The sequence below is a fragment of the Poecilia latipinna genome, unplaced genomic scaffold, assembly GCF_001443285.1.
Source record: "Poecilia latipinna isolate Pla-1442-1.1 unplaced genomic scaffold, P_latipinna-1.0 Scaffold869, whole genome shotgun sequence".
NCBI lineage: Eukaryota > Metazoa > Chordata > Actinopteri > Cyprinodontiformes > Poeciliidae > Poecilia > Poecilia latipinna.
In genome coordinates, this window is record NW_015113485.1 from 120,080 (window position 1) to 141,278 (window position 21,199).

A 21,199-nucleotide genomic window follows, 5' to 3' on the forward strand; every position below is an offset into this window, starting at 1 on the left:
GGTGTTTGTTGAATTTTTGCTCACCAGGACGCTTCTCACTATGCAAATTAAAATCCAGGGCTTCAGAATGGAGAAATATTTAAAGATGTGTATTTTTGTTGATCCAGATGCAGTTTGAAATTCATATCGCCTAAAAGATCACAGTAAGGTTTGTGTGTCCGCTGTCCTCTGGTGGCTATCAGTGGAAATACAGTGTAATTTAATCAAGCTCATTCCTTGGGTTAAAAGCAATAATTTTGTTTTTTAGTGGTTCGATCTATGCTTTATTTTGGTGCTTAGACCAAAGATCTGCTGGGGTTTTTTTTTTCCTTGTTTTGCAGAAAAAGAGAGAGTGGATGAGTTGTAGCCAATGTTGGGTTTGAAGAGAAGTTTCTTCCCAACTCTTTTGAAAAGCCATGAGAAAGACTCTACTTTGTTTTTCAGAGCCAAGGTGCTCTGAGCTAAATGCCTGACCAAAAACAAAATGACAAAGTCTGGACCAGTGGGTTGATTCTGGTAAAACATGCAGCTTTTATCAGTCTTCCTGTGCTCTCATTTATGTTCTTAAAACAAATAAGTGTGGCAAAATGTTGGGATTACTGAGACAATATACACCCCTCCTGTGTATTTATTTATTTATTGCTATTTATTATGGCCGTCTTGAGACCACGTCCATCCTGAACCCAGATCAGAGCCCAGTCTTTGTCAAAAACCTATGAGAACCCGCACTGATGATTTTTGCTCGGCAACCCTCATATCCCCGAACGCCTTGTTTTTTTAAAAGGCTGATTGTCTTCTTTTAAGCCATTCTTCCTCAAACGCATCCTTTGCACATTTAACCCACCAGATACTGCAGTAAAACCGGCACATTCCTCCCTTCAGTAGGTAACACAACGGACCAGAGCAAAGACATCGGCGGTGGGTGGCGGGGTTAAAAACTCCTGGAACTTGAACACAGATCGATTTTCCTGTTGTTAACTAAGTGTGGACAATATGCATCGAGCACATTGCAGTTCTTGTAGTTTGGCTGTGACTAAAAGGGGCCATTATCTTTTTGAGTTTATTCATCTCTGACCAAAAACTTCATGCTTTCCATGGCTGTCTTGCCTCATGTTGTGCAAACATTAATGGCTTTATTTTCTGTTTTTTCTCTATGAAATCCATCATGTAGCATATGTGCTCTTCTGGCCTTGGGTGCACTATACCCTGTCTTTGCTGTTTTGGAACTCTCTGTTTCCATTTATTTGCACTATGAGATTTGAGAGCTTCAAGCTTTTTGTCCAACTTTCAACATCGTATCCTTTAACTCTCTAGTCGCTCTCTCGTCTCTCGTGCACCCCGCTATCAGGGATGCATTTTTTTATTTAAAATTCTGATTAAGTAGACGGTACTTCTGTAAAGCCCTCATACACACTTCATGACATTAGTGGAGTTATATACATACAAATATATATACATATTAGATATATTTTGGGATGAAGTTGCCTTAGGGTTTTTTTGTGCTGCAACTATTCTCAGGAAATCTTGAGCAATGCACTAAGCGATTATACAAAATGTCAAATGGGAGCAAGCGGTGCTGTAGGAGGATTGATACTCTTCATGCAAGTGGGAATCCAGTAGTTTGAAATATATTTTTTTTTCTTGTAGATTTTGTAATGAAGGAAATCTTATGTGCAGATAAAGGTAATGACAGTAAACTCCTGGCCTTGCTGGAACCTGTCGTACTGGAATGGCAGTATGACGGTTGGTCCTGTGCATGAAGGGTGTTGGTGCTCCCAATGAAAAGCTTTGTGAATGAATGACGGTTAAACTGATGTCAGCTGTGAAGTGTGTGTTTATATGTGAGCTGTTTGGGTTTTTTTTTTTTTCCTGGCTTTGGTGAGGGGACTTTAAGGGGTACAGTCTGAATAGAGACCCCGCTATCAGGGATGCATTTTTTTTTCTGTCTGTTTTTAGAGGACTCCTTCTTAGAGATACAAATTCATTTCCCCATGATTTGTTTCAGATGATGTAAAGAAAATAAAGTTATCTAAGCTTGACTTTTTGTGTGTAGTTTTCATCTTACTCCTCAAAAGTCTAATATTAGTCAGATTTGCGCCCTCTGGTGAGCAAATTATGCAACTGTTTAACATGTTTTTATTACTACTGACAATCTTAAACGTGCCACAAAATGATTATTGTAGAAAACACAAGACTATTTTACTTGATCATTTTCAGATGAGATCATATTAAAAGCACATCAACCTTTTTTCCAGCTCAGTTTCCTGTGATTTCACACAGCGGCATACACATAAGTCACTTGCTAAATGAAAGTTATTTCCGGATGCTTCTAAAAATTAATTTGCATAAGCGCAGCAGCTCACACATACTATGTTCATCTCACCACTGTTGCATATCTGATGCAATAGGAACTCAAATGTCACAGTGATCTCCCAATAACATTTCAGAATTTAACTATGCTAAGCTCACCTCCGGTTGCTGGATGCTTGAAAGTGAAAATGGCATCACCTACTGTCTGATTACTTTGACTAATTATCTGATCATTTGACGGGACTCGATTGCTGAGACTGTATTCCCAGACAGCTTACTTTATTTTTATCAACATAAAAAAAATTAATAAGATGTCATAAAAAAAACTATGTATCCAGTTGAGATGCAGCTGAACACATCACTGATCCCAGTATAGAGTCTCTATTGAAAATGGGAGCACATGAAAAGGAACCCATACTGTAAAGATGTGACTTCACAAAAAAGTTGGGCTGATATTATAGTTGAAACCAGAACTTGACATGCACTACATAAAGACAGACATAATTTTGTTCACATTGTCTGATGTGAAATCAGAATAAACTTTTTCTGTTTTAAGTCAGTCAGGATGACCAAATGTTTTCCTGTTTGCTAAATGCCAGAATAATGAGAAAGAGAATTTCTTTAAGGCAGTTTTTACTGAATATGTCAGAATGATCAGTCAGTCAGTAGCTTTTATGAATAAAAGCTATTGATTAAAATGCGTTTGCAGTTTGCCACTTGCCATATACTGAACACAACAAACATGTGGAAGAAGGATTCACTGGTTAGTTGGGACAAACATTAAACTTTCTGGATCAGCTGTAAAACCTTGAAAGCACCATTCACATAGTGAAACATGGTGGTGGCAGCAGCAGAATGTGGGTTTGCAAACTTCAGCAGCAGCAAAAAAAAAAAAAAAAAAAACATGTGAGCTTGATGAAACTAAATTAAGGCCAATCGTGAAAGAAAACACATTAGAGTGTGAAAAAGATTTGGGACTAAGGTGGAGATTCACCATCCAGCTGACGAGTTAAAACATTGAAAATGTTATTTTTAAGAACTAAAAATAGCTGAGAATCTGTAACAAGACGTGAAAATTGATATTCACAGATGCTCTGCAACATCTGTCTGTCTCTATTTTTGCAAAGCCTGTATAAAATGTGAAAAACCTGTCCTCATTTCCCATCAATCTCACTGTAATGAACTACCAGATAAAACCAAAATGAAATGCATTGACATTTGTGACTATAAAATGCTAAACATTTCGAGGAGTATGAATATGGAAATTGCTTTTTATGATGCTAGCCTTTGGAAAAGTGAAAATTAGTAACATCTGTGCTTCTCTAAAAAGTTAAAGTGATATTTTAAAAATTGTTTTTGTATAGAGGATTAAGTGAGTCGCATATATCTTTACATTTCATTGTTCCAGAAAAGCATGATCTTGTTAATGAGCCTTTACCTGCCTGGGCTACAATTTAAGTGCCTAATTCAAACTTATTCGTCGGCTGCTGCCTGAACGCTGACTTAGAACAGGATGTGACGTAGGTGGTTTCCTAATCTTCTTAGTTTAATTAATCTGGACCAGGAGGCCCGGAGTTCCGCTTCTTCAGCCACAACAGGTTTAAAAGTGGATTTGGGTGCATGGAGAGAGACCTGGGAGCCTGAGAAGAGCAGGAGTTGAGGCTTCAACAGGTTGGAGTGATCTGAAAGCGGTCGTCTCCCCGCAGGATGCTGCTGCCGCTGCTGCTGCTGCCTCCGCGGATGTTGCGGGGCGCAGCGGCGCGACAGGTCGCTCCGAGGCTCACATACAGCTCAGCGGCGCATGCGCAGGTAAGGTCTGGTCTCCTGCACTGCGCAAAGAGGAGCACCAAAGTATCTTTCGACTTTGTTTGGCCTTTATTCTTCACAGCGGATGATTCAAAGACACAATTGTTAAAAGTATTATTGCAAACTTCAGTATAATTGTTTCCACTTGACAAGAAAGTCATAATATTAACAATGTGTTTATTGTTGTTGTTTTGTATCGCACATTTTGGAAAAGCGCAAGCATTTATGTGCATAAACAAAAGGTGTATGAGGCGAATTTATGAAATCTGTTTAGTTTTTTAGAAAGCAATACGAAATCAACACAAAATCGAAAAGGCTGATTTAAAGCAAAATGTTGCTGTTGTATATTTTAGAAAACAATTACTAAACATATAAATGAAAATATTTGTTTAGTATATATATATATATCTCCGTGGGTGGTCTCTTTCATCCTCTGAGCTCGGGTCCTCTACCAGAGGCCTGGGAGCTTGAGGGTTCTGCAAAGTATCTTGGCTGTGCCTAGAACTGCACATTTCTGGACTGAGATGTCTGATGTTGTTCCTGGGATCTGTTTGAGCCACTGCTCCAGTTTGGGGGTGACTGCCCCGAGGGCCCCGATGACCACAGGCACCACTGTAGTCTTCACCTTCCAGGCCTTCTCCAGTTCCTGATAAACAGTTGGTGAAGTGCCACTGCACAAACCAGTTGATTATTTTAAAACAAGGTTCAAATGAGGTGAAAGACTGCAGCTTATGGGCTAACAGCAGCAATTTCCCCTCTGTTAATCCATATTAAAGCATATAGAGAAAAAAATAATCAGTTTATTTATGTTTTTTATAAGTAAAAGTTTATAAGTCTATCTCCCTTATGACTGGCTCGCTGCAGACCAGTCCCTGCCCTTCCTGCTGCGTGTCAGGCTGGTTTTGAAGTTTTTCTTGGACAGTAGAGGTTTATTTGCTTCCCTTCTCAAGGCCGGAGAGCAGAAACACGTTCAGCAAGCTCTGCCCTGGTGGCAACGTGATCCCTTCATCTTGCTTTTAAAAGACTCCCAGGTCCCTGCTGGACTTTTTGGGACACTAAATGTTCCTCAACAGCAGTTGAACCTCTGCATGAAGTTCTTGATTATTCAATAAATAAATTTTGGTGCAGTGTTGCCAGCAACAATATCCTTAGCTATAAAGCTATTTTGATGCCAGTTTATGTTTTCTTTGCCGAAGAGCGAGTTCAAGCATAATTTCCTTTAAGTCATCCATTCTGCAGCAATTGTAGCTTGGAGTGGCGAAGGTTAAAGTTTATTTTATAAAAATGACATGTGTACATACATTTCTTGTTGGTAGCTCTCTTTCTATCTCTTTCACAGACGAAACCCAAAAAGACAAAGTTTGGTCCTCTGAGTGATCAGGACCGGATCTTCACTAACCTTTATGGCCGGCATGACTGGAGGTTAGCAAACATTCATGCTCAGCTCATCCTCAGTCGCATACAGAAAACAAAAACACAGTAAAAAATGTGATGATTTGAATTTGTTTTTATTCGTTTTAGACTCAAAGGAGCGCTCAAAAGAGGAGACTGGTATAAGACCAAAGAGATAATCCTGAAAGGACCCGAATGGATCCTGAACGAGGTGAAGATCTCGGGCCTCAGAGGCAGAGGGGGTGCAGGATTCCCCACTGGGATGAAGTGGAGCTTCATGAACAAACCCAGTGACGGCAGGTAAAAAGGACATCTTTCACCACATACAACCTTAATGCCTTTCCAACATTCAGGTGCATTTCCTTCTTTCCCCTCTCCAGGCCAAAGTACCTGGTAGTGAATGCAGATGAGGGGGAACCTGGGACGTGTAAAGACCGAGAGATCCTGCGTCACGACCCCCATAAGCTCATCGAGGGGTGCCTAGTTGCTGGAAGAGCCATGGGGGCTCGGGCGGCGTACATCTATATCAGAGGAGAGTTTTACAATGAATCATCAAATCTGCAGGTAGGAATACAAACACTTGATTAAAAAAATTTTTTTTGAAAAGTTACAACTGTTCATATTTTCACTGAAGAATCATAAGCAAATGCAAAAAGAATACAGGAGGCAATTTTTTTGGAAATGGCATTTAAACATTTCTGTCTCTTGCTCCTGTTTCTTCTTTTTGCATTGTGAGCCTCTACTTGAACTTTACACAGATCCACTGGCACGAAATTCAAAACCTGTGACCTCTTACGCGGCCCTTACATTTTAAAGAAAGGTTACCTTTCTTTTTATTTTGAAAAGGTGGCTATTAATGAGGCATACAAGGCCAGGCTGATTGGGAAGAATGCCTGTGGCTCAGGGTATGACTTTGATGTGTTTGTGATGCGCGGGGCCGGCGCTTACATCTGCGGAGAGGAGACGGCACTCATCGAGTCTCTGGAGGGCAAGCAAGGCAAACCTCGTCTAAAACCACCTTTCCCTGCAGATATAGGTGAGGTAAACGCTCCACGGCCTCTAATCACGTCCACTAATGACTGAAGAAACAGCAAACTGGGTAAAATTATCAAACTGTAGCTGCTACATTTCTGTGTTTCACATCAAGGCGTCTTCGGATGCCCTACAACAGTGGCCAACGTGGAGACCGTTGCTGTGGCGCCTGCGATCTGTCGCCGTGGCGGAGCTTGGTTTGCCAGCTTTGGGAGGGAGAGGAACTCTGGGACAAAGCTGTTCAACATCTCGGGTCACGTGAACTTCCCGTGCACTGTGGAGGAAGAGATGTCGATTCCTTTGAGAGAGCTCATCGAGAGACATGCAGGTGTGTGTTCAGTCCAGATCTCTGTTGATGTCAGCTTTACTGAGCTTCAAAATGATTTGGTGCTTGATGCAGGAGGAGTGAGGGGAGGCTGGAGCAATCTATTAGGAGTGATCCCAGGAGGGTCCTCCACTCCCATCATCCCTCAGCATGTATGCAATGACGTTTTGATGGATTTTGATGACCTGGTCCGCGCGCAGACGGCTCTGGGAACTGCAGCGGTCATCGTCATGGACAAATCGGTAAACAGACTGAATGATCTCACACTAAACACACTGTTAGTGCTAACAGAGAGTCTGATTTGTTTCTTTTTTACTTCTTGCAGACGGATGTGATTCGAGCTATTGCACGTTTGGTTGAGTTTTATAAGCACGAGAGCTGTGGCCAGTGCACCCCCTGCAGGGAAGGTAAGGAACTGCAACGTGATGCTGCGTTTAATGTCATGAGGTTATAGCTCAACTCAGGAGTGCTAAAGATTGTAATTTTCCCTGAAGGAAAAGCGCAAAACATTCATTTTTCTTTCTTTCTTTTTTTTTTTTTTTTGCTTTCAGTTTAATTTTATTCTTAATAAGACAAACATCCAGTGACTTCTACCCAAAACCAGGCTTGGGAAACTCAAATGTGTGCAGTTAATCTCTTTCAAGGAACAACTTCTGCAGGAGCAGAACAACGCAAAACATCTTGTTATATTTTGATTGGTGTAAAGCTTTAATTTTTAATATTCTGGTACTTCTCAGTGATTTGCTTTCACCGCTCTCCTTCAGGAGTGGACTGGATGGATAAAATGATGTGGCGGTTCGTGCGAGGAGACGCAGCCGTGTCAGAAATTGACATGATCTGGGAGCTCAGCAAACAGATTGAGGGTCACACCATTTGCGCCCTGGGAGATGGAGCGGCTTGGCCTGTTCAGGTGACGCATCGAGTGCTTACGATTAAATAAATTCAACATGGGACAAATTAACTTTTTTTTTTATTTTTATTGAATCTCCACATCTTTAGGGTCTAATACGCCACTTTCGGACGGACATGGAAAACCGCATTGCTCAGCATAAACGGAAAAATCCTCCAAGGAAGCAAGAGATTGAGATGATCTGAGCTGGGAAGTTTCCTGCATTTTATCCAACACAATAGTAAAACAAATCTAAGTTATAAATTATTTTTGAAGCTAAAAGCTTTAGGAAACTACTGAATTCAGCCATTTTCTGAAGCATATGGCATTTAGTTCCTTATCTGTCTGCAATGAGCTCAACTGAAATCCAATAAACACAGACTCAATCACCCCAATAAATTAGGTTTATTTCATAAAAGGATGAAATTTCATAGGTTTACCACATGTAACTCCTGTATGACCTGTACAAAAGAGGAATTAGGAAAGAAAACCAACAAACAAACAGGGAGAGACACAAAAAAGGGCCAAACAGTAGGAAAAACTACTCTAAAATAAAATGGTCATTGATGTATAACATCAAACTGATATTTTTTTTTATAGCTTTAGACCATTTTTTCTTAAATCTGCTGCTGTTCTGATTAAATTCAAAGTAAAATGTGAGGCAGACTGCCTCTCATCTGAGCCTCTATACATCCAAAAAGAAAAGTCGTGCAAATGTTCATCTTCAACCTATAAAACATTAGTACGTCCACTTGCTTCCAAGAGCTGAATTAAATGTTCAAAATAGAGACGCAGCTGTCAAGAAGCTCTTCTCCATCAGAGAGATAAGTGGTGAGAAAAAATGAGGTCCTGCAGGATTGAAGAAATCACTGAGACATTTCAGTTTCACGGCGCCATCCAGAAAGGAATGGACTGCTGCTGTGGCTGCGTTTTGGCACGAGCCGGCAGAGGCGGAGGGCCGCGGTAGCCCTGAGCCCAGCTCGAAGCAGTAGAGGTGGGTGGGTGGTTACCTGCCCCATGGTTACCAAGCCACGAAGCTTTGGACGAAGGGTGGTCTTCCTCTTCATCAGAGGAGTCGCCGGAGTACGCAACTAAGCCGGATCGTAGTCTTTTCACCGGCGGCTCTGCAGGAAGGAGGAGAGCAACAACAAGAGACACAAGCAGCGCAACGAGGAGGAGAGAGGAGAAAACAACAGGCAGATTTCAAAAGTGGCGAGTCAATCATTTCAAACACGTTTTGGAGAAACAATAGACAAGTTAATGTTTATGTCAGAAGTGCAGAGGATGGGGTGGCGACCCGTCCGTTCGAGTAGCGGGACGGCACCAGAGGACCCCAATCAGCGTCCGGCATCGCCACAGAGACACATGGAAGAGAGGAAAAACACAGAGAAAAAGAGAAGAACACAAAAACAGGAGAGGTTCTTGTTAGCAAGGACAGAAGAAAAACTACAAACAGTCCAGACTGATGATGTCATCAGAACGCAACATTACAGTTGCATTACAGTTTTAAACAAATGACTCAGAAATGCTTAAAAGTAGAGCATTTGTCATTGCTGATCTGTGTGTTTCTGAGTCCTCCACCTTCTCAAATAAAGCTGGTAAAATCTGCTGCATCAAACCCGTCGCCACATTTAACCCCCCCTGCATGTGAACTAGTGACAGCTTTACTGAAAAGTCCAGTTTTTGTTTGTTTTTGTGGAGTACAAACTCCTCTTACTTGGATGCTTACAGGAAGTCAAAGGTAAAAAAGCAGATTAGTTTTATAAAATTATCTTTTAACAGCTTTTAATAACTGTCATAATAATGTGTCTATATCTTACAGAGCAATGCATATAATGTTTTATAGTGGACCCCATGATTTAATTTGCACAAAATAAAGACTGCAATATATTCATAACTTCATTTGGGTTTTAATATACTGGAAGATTTTATTCATAATCTGACATGTATATTTATTACAAACTGTCAATACATTATTTATTAATGTTTTAATGTAACAAGTGTCTATCCATATTTTCTCAAAAGCATCTAATAAACGACTCAGTTTGTAAAATAAAATAAAGGATTTTGTTCGACTGATAAAATCAGGTTTTAAAGGATTCATTTGAACCCAAAATGCTGATCTTTTTAGTAGTCAGTGAACGCACCACACTTGAGTGCTGAGAGGCTAATCTGGCACTTTTACTGAATCAATAATACTCAAAGTTAGCTGGTGCAGCTGTCAGAGGAAGCACAATAAGAAGCCATTATTTCCTATAATGTGTGACATCATTCAGGTTGCAGGAGAGAGAGACCTCAGCAGATAACAGGAAGGCTAAAAGCTTTTCAGTTCAAACCTTTAGAGCTTTGAAATTGTTTTGGAAATCTCATTTTATCTCACTAATGACAACCTGTCCCTACTGCAATCATTTTATCTTAGTTTTAAAATCACACATAGAGAAAGGCTAAAAGGAAATAAATTAGATGTTTTCTTATTATTATAATTCTTAAATAAAAATCAAAGATAGGCTAAAGTCAGAACCGTAGCTACATAGGTTTGATTTAGGCTTCAAAGTCCTGATTGGTGCATCTCTATTCAGAAGGTACGTCGAGCCGTAACAACATATCTGGAGATTTTGAGTCACACCAGCAAAATCTTTTAAGGAGCAGCTGGTTTCAGGCTGAATGGGCTAAAATCTTTAACAATTTAGCAACAATGTGGATTTGTTTGGTTTCTGTGACCCATCAGCTCATCAAAATCCAGTAAAACCACAAACATTTGGGCACAAGAGTTTTAGGGAAGGTTACAGTCCGAGTCCTGGATTTGGGCAGGGATTTGTGAATCCGCAGGATAACGTTCTTACCCACAAAGGCTTGGTGTAGTCTCCTCTCCTCCATCTGGTGTCTCACTCCGTTCACACGCAGGGATGTTGGTGGAGGCATCATGTGCCGACTGTAAAAAAACAACAAAAAAAACAAGATGGCGTAAATAATCTCCACTCTTTGACTTGTGCGTATGGAGGACCGATCCTGCCAAAATTCACACACAAAAAAATGATTAATTGGGAAATAAAATACAGAGATATATGATTAAACACACTTGAAAATAAGTATATTTGGAAGTAAATAAATAAATGTTATTAATTTCCATATGTATTTATGCCAGGAAGCCAGGAAGTTTCTTGGAACCTGATTGGCTGAGCAGACCAATTAGTAATCTAGAAACGCCTGCCTCTTAACCATGCACTCGTTGGAACAAAAGTTTAAATAAATGAATTACTGAATAAGTGTGATAATAAATAAATAAAAAAAGTGGTTACACCATATACACCTCTGGAAAAAATTAAGAGACCACGTAAAATGATCTGTTTCTCTGATTTTACTTTTTATAGGTATATGTTTGAGTTAAACGAACATTGTTCTTTTATTCTATGCAAAAATTTAGTATTTATTTGTAGAAAATGAGAAATGGTCAAAATAACGAAAAAGATGCAGCGCTTTCAGATCTCAAATAATGCAAAGAAAACAAAATAATATTCATTTAGAAGCAACAACACTAACATTTTAACTTCAGAAATCAATATTTGGTGGAAAAACCAGGAGGTTTTCAATGGGTTCAGAGCAGCTGGCTCTTCATTTTTTTTCCAGAGCTGTATATTAATTTATTTCAAATTTTACTTATATATTGAATTATTATTTCTTAATTAATTAATTTGTTTATTTTAGAAGAATCAGACTTCTAAAGGTGTACACACTAAAACATAACAAGTAAGGAGTACCTGTCCCTCTCACTCGCCGGGCCAGAGGAACTCTGCTGTGCGGGTCCTGAAGTCTCTGTGCTGCCCACTGAGAAGCCTGCACCTAAATTAGTCATATGAATGGGTCCATGCTATGAGCAGAAAAACACACAGTCACGATTAGCAGACATCCACTAAGCCCTGTCCTGACACTTCATCACTTCACCTATCAGGAGATTTCCCAGAGCCTGATTATTTGGTTTTATTCGAACTGATACCTTTGTCTGAAAATCCATACAGTAGAAATTGATGAATAACACTGGAAATGAAGTAAACAGCATGCCGTAACATTTCAATCAAGCTACATTAAAGCATCGAAAGGAAGAAAGAATAAAGTGAAAGATGTTACAGATGGAAAGAGGAGCAAAGGAGAGATGCAGCAAAGTTTTCTGTTACCTGGTACCCGAGCAGGCCGCTGTCCCTCTCGTCCGGCACTTCCTCTGTGAAGCGTCTCTTCTGAGGCGGGTTGATCGGAGCGGCTTGGAGCGGCAGCTTGGGAGGCGCAGCTGCAGGGGGAGCGAAATGTAGAGGAGGAAGAGTCTGCGGAGAGGAGGAAAACAAACCCACTGACAAAAACAACAGCAAACAAACCAGTACTACTTAAATCAAATTGCAGTCTTTCCATTTCACACCAGTTAATTGATCTGGTTTCAGTAAGTCTAATTTAAGACGGTTAGTACTGATGATTGTGATAAAGCTGTAGGTGTTGGATGAGGTGGTATTTACAACCTTTTATGACCTTTTAAGAGACCCTCATACTACTGCAGCCTAAAGACGTCTAACGATGATGAGTTGTATCAAATCAATGATTCAGTTGAATTTCTTGTAAATTATTTAAATGATCAGAAATAGCCTACACACAGCCAAACTGAAAACACAAGCAAAGTGAGTATGGTAGAGATACAAGTTTATTAATCCTATTGATTCACTAACAATTAATTGATAAGCAGCCATTTTCTTAAAAACTTAAGTTTTCTCTTGTATCAAAAGGGTCGACCATCTTTCCATAAACATAAAGGGCTAAATTTCCCATAATATAAAAAAAAATTATCAGTTTTGCTTCACTTAAACAGAAAATTATGGTTTTCTCATGTTATTAAACTTGGACATATCAGAAATAACAAAACAGAAACCTCTTAAGTTGCTCTAAAATACAAGATGGGAAGAATAAAATGTGTGAAACAATTCAGACCCCATGAACAGAGAGATCTGTGGTTGCTCTTGAAGAAATGTTAAAACTTTGCTCCATACACTAACTCAAAATCAATCGTTTTATTGGCATCAAAATTTTTTCTAACATGTTACAGTTTTCCCGTGTTGCTCTCCGTTTTTCTGTTGCCAAATCCTTGCCTTCATGTTTCTGCTGCTCCGTCATGCAGCTCAGCTGAATGAGCACTAATAAGGTGAAACTTGAGGAGTTTGTAAAGTGTGTAAATTTCAAAACAGAAACGCATAAAGTGCGTTTTGCATCTCTGCTTGGACCGTTTCTCTTTCCCGTTCTAGAATCCCTCCGCCACATTTGTTTCTGTATAAACTGACTTTGCTTCAGGATGGCCAGCAGCGCCCTAAGCTGGATGGAGGTCAAATTACAACACTAAAAGAAGGTCTAAGAGGTTAATTTGTTGTAACAAATTTTAAAGTACGAAATCATTAATCCACAATTAGTCATTAACTTCTTGCATCCCTAGCACATGGGCTTCTCTCTGCTGGTTTGAAAGAGGCTGAAGAGAGCTGTGAGTTTTTTAAGCTGCAGTTTAAATGCGCTCCTACCTGATGCAGAGAGTCTGGAGCTGAAGTGGGAATTGGAGCCAGAATGGGAGCAGGGACAGGCGCCAGAGTAGGAGCAGGGATGGAAACAGCAACAGGAGCAGGAATCGGCGCAGGAAGAGGGGCAGAGCTTGGCCGTATGGGGTACTGAGAAGGCACACCGGCAGGCATGACTGGAGGTACAGGAGGTGGGACCGTGTAGGTAGGTGGGACAGGTTGGGGCTGGGGCGGTGGGGCAGGCACGCTGTAGCTCGGCTGGAATCCAGCTGGAGGATAGTAAGGGGGCTGAGGGGGAATCCCGTTCACTACTGGAGGCTGTGAAAACCCTGGTGGAGGAAGAGGAGAGGAACACACCGAGTCAACGGCTTTGATGCACCGAGGATGCTACAGGTGTTAGATTCATGAGCAAACAGTAAACTGGCTTCACAAAATAAATACTGAGTTGAATTGAGAGACCAATACAAATCACTTTAAAGAAATGAAAGTATTCCAAATTTGAGCTAAGACTTTACGGTGCGCAGAAAAGCTGGAGTACCTTGTTGCGTTGGCATCATTGTGTTCATTTGACTAAGGTAGCGGGAATACTCTGCATGAACCTGCGAGGAAAAAAATGGTTTTTAGATTCAACCAACTACCATTTAAGAGAACATAGCAGTAACTCACACTTCCTCTAAACCTCTACATTCATGTTGCGTTTTGCAGAAGGCTGTTTGCAGAAAAATACCTGTGGTTTCAGGCAGAGGAAAGAAAATGCTTCTGTAAATGATGTGTGCAAATTATTATCTCAGTGGAAGATCTGCAGAAGCCACAGGACCTTTTTTTTTAAACTTCATAAGAAACCCTCCAACAGCAGCCACAAATAATAGTTTAAAACAGTGTTTGAAATGTCAATGTGGCTATTCAGAGGTAAACTGAGGTTGATGATATTTGATAAATCCACAGAAGTAATGCTTAGCAACGTATGTTTTATTGCTTATAGTTCTTAACTAGGTCTGGCGGGTAGTGATTGCCATGTTTGTAATGTCGCTTCGGAGAACTTTCATGTCATATTTGGCTTGGCGACACCTCCTACACAGAGGTAAGAACAAATGTTCGCTTTAGGAAATACACCTCTACGATTTTTACGCCCCGTTTTCAAGTCAAAGTGTAAACTTGACCTTTCGATGTCACAAACTAGAATGGGGTGATGCACATGATGATCGTAAGAAACGTCAAAATTCGGGGAACTGTCCCATTATCAGTTTGTGAAAATTCACTTTAAGGTAATTTTAGCATTTATTTGTAATCCTTTGCCAGTTTTCGACTGTGAAACTAAACTTGAAAAACTAGACCCATCCGTTCAAAACATTCTGGTACATTCATGTAACTAGACGCTCCTATTAATTCAAAGAATTCACCCCATCAAAGGGCCTTAATAACCCTCTAATTAAGATTTAATTATCACTAAAAACAAGGCAAAGCAAATTGTTGACTTAGTACTTAATGAATCATAATTACCTGGGAAATCCAAGGTGAAAATGTAATGTACAAAACATTTGACAGTGTCAGTAATTGCTGCACTCACCGTCAGAAGGAGATTCTCACACAGGGTTTTTGCTGCAGCCAGTCCTTCTGGTTTAGGATGACTGTGGAGGAAAACGTCAACATTTAGTTTCACTGCTAAACGGATGGATAATCAACAGTGAAGGCGTGGGCAGGAACGTTCTCAAAGCATCATAAACCTGAGTATGAAATACAAAATAAACATTAAACTTAAAATAAAAACATAACACCGATTTGCTGCTTTTATTTAAAAAAGATGAAATACATGTTTTATTACATATAATTAGGTCTTGTAACAAAGATCCACACAAATCATCTTCTAAATTTAGTAGTAGATGATAATAAATAAATGGTTCATTAGATGCAGAGCCTGCAGTTGGCATGATGCTTAAGAACGAAAAGATTATTACTCTTATTGATTATCGTGATAATATTTTCATTTTAAAATGAAATTAACATTAAAACTGTCTGTGGTGACTGCAATATTAAAAACACTGAGTAAAACATGGAATAAATGTAGGTTTAGCTGAGCAAGGAAGACTTTTTAAAAGATGTTTATGACTTTGTAGAAACCAGCCTGAGTAGTCGACTGATCTGCCACACTAGCTCCTTATTACCCAACAGAAATGTTGATGTTTCCAAATAATCTGTTTTTTAAACTAATTTCACTTGTTTTTAACTTCCTAGATTGCTCCACAGGACTGTCAAAACTAAAGTTTTGTTGTTTTTTTTGTCTGAAATAGTGATGAATACAGATACAGCAGATGAACTGAGACAGAACTTCCTACAGACCTTTACGATAATCACTTAAGTGTGATGAACTTCAAAAATGATATTTTCACGCAGGGTATCTACGCTGCAACAGTTTAATCTAAAACAGTCTGAATTATCGTGCCAATGTCACAGGTGGTTGCCGACTTGTGAGCAAAGCTGACCAGAGCTGGAGTTACAGATTTTTTATTACGCCATGCTGAATCCTTCAGGATTTAAATCTGTTCCCATGATGCAGCTTTCCTTGCCAGGTCTCTGTATTTCTATCAGCTGGGTCAAGCACACTCTGATTGAAGCGCATCCACGCCGAGCGGTTTGTGGAGGGAGCAGAGCTCTATTTTCACTTTGCAAGGCAGAACAAACAACTACAGATGCACACATAATAAAATACAAATGAGCCTTTTCCAGAGCTCTGTGCTGCAGGTTTTCGGTGCAGCTGAGGGGAAAAAGAAAACAGCATTGATGACGACGGAGGCAGAGCAGCTTCATGGACTTCAGAGAGAATTTTCAGAGGAAGAACAAACGCGAACAAAAATCAGCGGCTGCCAAATCAGAAAGAAACTGAGAGACTTCTCTGCGTTTGAATTAATAACGGAATTAATTCATGTGCATCAGAGCCACTGTGTTTATCCTTTAAAGAGGTTTCAATTAAGTGCATTATAGTCAAAGTAATAGTCCTGCAATATTCATGTTTATGTAAGCTTAAATAAGCCTCCTTCAGACTGCAGAGTTTGGACCCAGTAAATTTTTTAAGACAGATAAATGGAGGCCAGTGATGATTTTGGGGTGTCACTAAGATAGATAGAAGAGATGGACCACAAAGAGGATGAGGCTTAAACCAAGAGATAGACACCAGACTCATACCATGAAGGTCAAAGATTAACATAAATACATACATAATTCAGACTTATTTAAGCTCTCTCTTCTTTCTAAAGTTATTATTCATTAAAAAGTATTATTCACAGGAGACTCTCTCATCAGGGGGGTTCGTAGATCTAATCTTTTACATTTTTGACGTGTCAAATTTACATCTGCAGAGTCATTTTATTATGTGGGCGTTTATGTGATAATGAAGGTGATGCTGCAGAAAGCAGAGGGGGAATAAAATCATTGTCTAATCATTTAACATTTCGACCGATTTATTAGTTCAGCTTTCTTTTTTCTTAACTTAGGTATAGCTTGATACCAAGAGCCGACATGTACCTACATTAGAGCGAGATAATTCACAGTTTAATGTTATTTTACTAAACGTTTTGCGATCCAGACTCACCTAATGTAAATGTACATGGGTTCAAAAGCCTCGCGTCCAGATGCGGGCTCTAAACAGCCCGATCCTTTTCCTCGGAGGAAAACTTTGGCCCCAGTCTCGGCCTGAATGTGCTGCAGATAAGAGCAGGCGGGGCCCTCCACCCGCTCTTTGACCACAAACCCCGGGACGGCGTGCTCCAGGCCCACAAAGATCTTATCCTGAACGTAATGCATCTAAAAACAAGAATGAACGAAAGGCATAGAAGGAATAAAAGACAAACAAACAAAAGAACAACAAATGATTACAATAAGTTGTTGCTTTCAGAATTGCAGAACTTTTAAAAATGGAAGACATATGTAACAGGACGTTACAACCTCAGGAATGTTGATTAATAACTCATTGATTACATTAACGCAATCTAAAACTGTGTCAAATAATTATATGCTTAAACAAAAATGTTCTCGCCAAGTTTTCTGGCATTTGGCAAATAAAAACACTTTTGATGATGCCATCTGAAAAGCTTAGCTTGATTTATCTTCAGAAAAAAATGTAAATGTCTCTCTTTACTAGGTGTATGAACTTACACCTGATAAATGTTTTCTAAATTTAAGCATTTAATCAACCATTCAATTGCACTTTATTGCAAAAGTGTGCAGTTTGAATATGAAGCATTTCAAGGATTTTAAACAGAAATCAAGCACTTTTCAAACCTTGAAAACACCTCATTGAAATTCAAGTATTTTCAAGGATTTTTAAGCCCCCGAATGAAAACAGTCCACCTCCACCTCTCTTCACAAAAGAGTTTGATTTTGAAAATAAATACGTTTTATAACCAGCAGCTGCAAAGCTGAACTAAAACTCAGCCGTCTACTGACAAACCAACTCACCCCTGACTGAAAGTGAGGTTTGTGGTTCGTCGCTGGGGGCAGCGTGGGTGCAGGTGGGTTGTGTTGTTGGTAGACGGTGACCGAGGCTCCACTGGGGGAGAAAGATGGGGCGGCTGATGAAGCGGTTGCAGCTTTTACGACGCCGTTAGTGATGATTTCCTTGATTCTATTAACTGCTCCTGAAAAATGAGGGGAGAAAAAAAAAAGAGATCTGAATTAGCACCTGAATCTGACATACATTCACAAAAATAGGCCACGGTGTATTTGTAGAGTACTAACTGTCGACAAGCTCTCTCGTCTGTCCTTGAACATGCAGATACAACGGTCGGTCCCTGTGAGGAATGTGCAGAAACAAAGCGAATGAGTAAGCATGGAAAGTGTTAAGTAGTAGTGAAAACAAATGACTAGATTATTCACCCTAACAATGCTTTGTTCTTTTCATCTGCTGTCATGTACCGCCCTCTGGTTGAAACTGCAGCTCCGCTCACTTTACTGATCTGCAATCAAGTCACATGGTTGGTACCAAAGACGTCAGAGAACAGTCGACTTCAACACATAAGATTTGCTGCTGACCTCTTCCTGCGTCTGTCCGCGTGTGAGGAGATTTCGACAGGACAGAGGGACATCGTTGATCTCGACTTCGGCGACCACCAGGTCGTCCTTGGCTTTTGTTGGGGCAGGAGGCTTCCCAGCACCAACAATCTGACAAAGGAAGGACAACGATGCAAAACATAAAACTGTACTTCTAAGAAATATTTTAAATATTTATATTAATTTACCTATTTTTAGAGAAAGTAGTTGCTAATGTTTGAAAGAAGGCAGAAACTTCAGGAAAGGCCCAATTCTGCATCTCTGGCCTTAAAGCATTTTCTGTCATAAAACGGGTTCCTCTGTTTCAAATGTGAATATATAAGGTTTTCCTTGCTATGCTAGGTGGCTGGGTGCTAGGGCAGTCATTCATCCAGCAGCGCGTCGTGGTTTTAAGTTAAATTTTTTTTAAATTTGACAGGAAATTAGAAAATATCACTTGATAATTATGTGTCACTGAAAGACTGGAAGATTAACACCTGAACACCATCTATAAAATCTTTAAAAATGCAAACATTTTAAAAAGACTTAAGTAAATAAGCAATGCTTAGTCTGGTGGGGGCACAAGTAAAGCCTGGTGGCCTGCCAGGCTTACAACCCTGAATATGTACATCTTGTTTGTACAGCTGTCCAGATAAATGAGTCAAAGTCACCCACTTATGAATGATCTATGTCTAGCTTTACATCTGGAGTCAGGCACATATTTGTGCATCCAGGAAAAGATCACCAGCTTCTGTAGAAGCTTCTTTTAAACATCTCAATCGACTGCGTAAGCATCAAAGATGTTCCTCAAAATGAAGTCCAGACGATTTCTTCAGCACCATACAACTGCGTCTAGACACTTTATTCACATATAATACTTTAGCAAACCCAAGGTGGCAGAATTTTTAGAACAAAAGAGTGTCAGGAATTTGATGATATTTCTATAGTGGTCATTCTTTGCATGTAGAAGAAAATAAAATAGTACTGAAGGCCTAATGAATGGATAATGAACAGAAGGAAGTATGAACGAATTGGTGGATAAACTAAGACACCTTATGGATGAATGGACTAAAAAGTGGGACAAACAAACGAACGGACAGATTACTGTAATAAATGGGCAAACAGATTATTTTCCAGTTCTTTTCCTGTGTTACAAATTTACAAATTACTGCATTTGTGCAAACAACAAGTCAGGCTTCACTCTCAAACACATAAAGTCACCTAATAAAATATTTATAGCTAAAGCGCTAAATATATATATAGATATTCCAACGCTTTAATTCCCATATCATCAACATCAACCTTAACTTTGACACAGATGATGTATGTTGTGTGTAGATGGCATAGACTACAAACTTTAAAACACTTCGTAGAAAATATTAATCAACATTACCAACGTCAAGTTACAAGGTTATGAGATGTGTACATGTTAAAATCAGCATTTCAAAATCTTATCTCAAATGTTGCCAAGTGTTTACTAAGATCTGAAATAAACGCAATTCAATGTAAACAGAAATACAAACCATCTCAAGGTTGTTTTTTAACAATTTACTCATTGATTTCCAACAGGCATGTATTTCTTTACCTTGTCAGATGGTAGCGGGGAGCTAATTTGAGACGGTTTGAGTTTCCCTTTGGCCACCAGCATAGCGTTGATCTTGGCAGCCACGGCCGCTGCAGCATCCAGAGCCCCGCAAGGCGCAGCCTCAGCCTCCCTCATCCCGCCGGAGCCTCCAGTCCCAGCGTCGGGCTGGTCCCACTTGCTGCGGCGCCTGAAAAAGCAGAAACGGGGGGGGGGGATAATTTCAAGGAACAGCTGTAACTTTCCTATGCTAGCATTAGCTCCTGCTAATAACTAAAACGGCAAATCGATATTAGTATTGATGTAAAAGCTGGTCTAAGATGGCCTTTAAATGAATCTCAATGGCGTTAGTTTTATTGTTATTCAAGGGCCCCTAACGTGAATCACAATAGAAGAAGTCAGACAGAACACCGACATGATTACATAATAAGGAAGGCTAACATTAGCAGGTTAGCCGCGGCTAACTGAAGGCATTTAAATTTCATGTAATATTCCACAGGAATACACATAAACAGTTAGCTTTTACACCTACCCGTTGTTTTGGGTTCCACAAAAGGACATTAATGTCACGTCAAACCCTAATTAGTCTCACAACGCAAACAAAAATGTATGCTTGAAACCTCCTTCGGGTTCTGCACGGCTCCTTCAGCTGGCAGTGGCTGCTTGCTCTCCGCTGCTTCCTCCCCCCGCCTCGTTTCCGCCTCCGGTGTTGTCTCAGATCAACGCAGTTCCCAAATAATTCCACCAGATGGCGCCAAACGCAAGCAAAAAGTCCTCGGCGTTCCAGTAGGCTGCGACTGCCACGGCTACTTCTGACCCCCTTCTCGTCGCTTTTGGGTCACACTTGGCGAGGTGAAATAAAAACCTGTAGTGCAAAATAATAAAGAGAAGGATTTCGTTGTCGGACTTGCTTCAGGATTAAGGTAAGTTTTACCACTTGCTACAACTTTAAATGTCTTCAACATGCATGCAACTTTAGTTTGCTTTTCCCCCCCCTAAATTATAACGAAGTTTAATCTTAAAATCTAAAAATCAACTGCATTTTAAGTGTCTTGTTCCTACTTGATTTGTATTTTTATTGGGTTTGTTAAAATGTTTACCATAAAGTTAACTTATAAATGTTTTTAATTCTAATTTGGTTTTTAAGAATAGGGTTACATTTTGCCAGAACTTAGAAGTGATCATCAGCTGCTTCCTTATAAAATTATGTTTTTTAATATTATTTCCCTTATATCTGATTAAGCTTGGAAGCATTACATTACAAACGTTACATTTGATGTAAAGAAAAACAGGAGTATTATTGCAGAGCAGAAATTGGCTAC

The 21,199-nt window shown here is 39.8% G+C and overlaps 2 protein-coding genes across 5 annotated transcripts; one reads left to right on the forward strand and one right to left on the reverse strand.

The window, feature by feature from the left end:
• Window positions 1-3,831: 3,831 nt before the first annotated feature.
• On the forward strand, window positions 3,832-8,128 carry LOC106957053 (NADH dehydrogenase [ubiquinone] flavoprotein 1, mitochondrial-like). Of its 3 annotated transcripts, none has more exons than XM_015048236.1 (10): window positions 3,832-4,098; window positions 5,435-5,517; window positions 5,617-5,787; window positions 5,868-6,051; window positions 6,334-6,523; window positions 6,635-6,847; window positions 6,920-7,086; window positions 7,170-7,251; window positions 7,609-7,754; window positions 7,844-8,128. In XM_015048236.1, the coding sequence occupies exons 1-10, from the start codon at window positions 3,997-3,999 to the stop codon at window positions 7,937-7,939; spliced, it is 1,434 nt and encodes a 477-aa protein (XP_014903722.1). In that variant the 5' UTR covers window positions 3,832-3,996; the 3' UTR covers window positions 7,940-8,128. The 3 variants fall into 3 exon arrangements, with proteins under 3 accessions (XP_014903722.1, XP_014903723.1, XP_014903721.1); XM_015048237.1 differs by having other exon boundaries at window positions 6,635-6,772; window positions 6,860-7,086; XM_015048235.1 differs by having other exon boundaries at window positions 6,635-7,086.
• A 222-nt stretch (window positions 8,129-8,350) lies between these two features.
• khdc4 (KH domain containing 4, pre-mRNA splicing factor) lies at window positions 8,351-20,576 on the reverse strand. Of its 2 annotated transcripts, XM_015048231.1 has the most exons (14): window positions 20,410-20,575; window positions 19,881-20,067; window positions 18,299-18,427; window positions 18,143-18,222; window positions 18,005-18,057; window positions 17,726-17,904; window positions 16,860-17,071; window positions 14,841-14,901; window positions 13,812-13,872; window positions 13,280-13,602; window positions 11,906-12,049; window positions 11,492-11,601; window positions 10,577-10,665; window positions 8,351-8,857 (listed from the first exon to the last, which is right to left on the reverse strand). In XM_015048231.1, exons 1-14 carry the CDS (start codon window positions 20,436-20,438, stop codon window positions 8,619-8,621), a joined length of 1,896 nt encoding a protein of 631 aa, XP_014903717.1. In that variant the 5' UTR covers window positions 20,439-20,575; the 3' UTR covers window positions 8,351-8,618. The 2 variants fall into 2 exon arrangements, with proteins under 2 accessions (XP_014903717.1, XP_014903718.1); XM_015048232.1 differs by lacking the exon at window positions 8,351-8,857 and having other exon boundaries at window positions 10,603-10,665; window positions 11,492-11,573; window positions 20,410-20,576.
• Window positions 20,577-21,199: the final 623 nt, after the last annotated feature.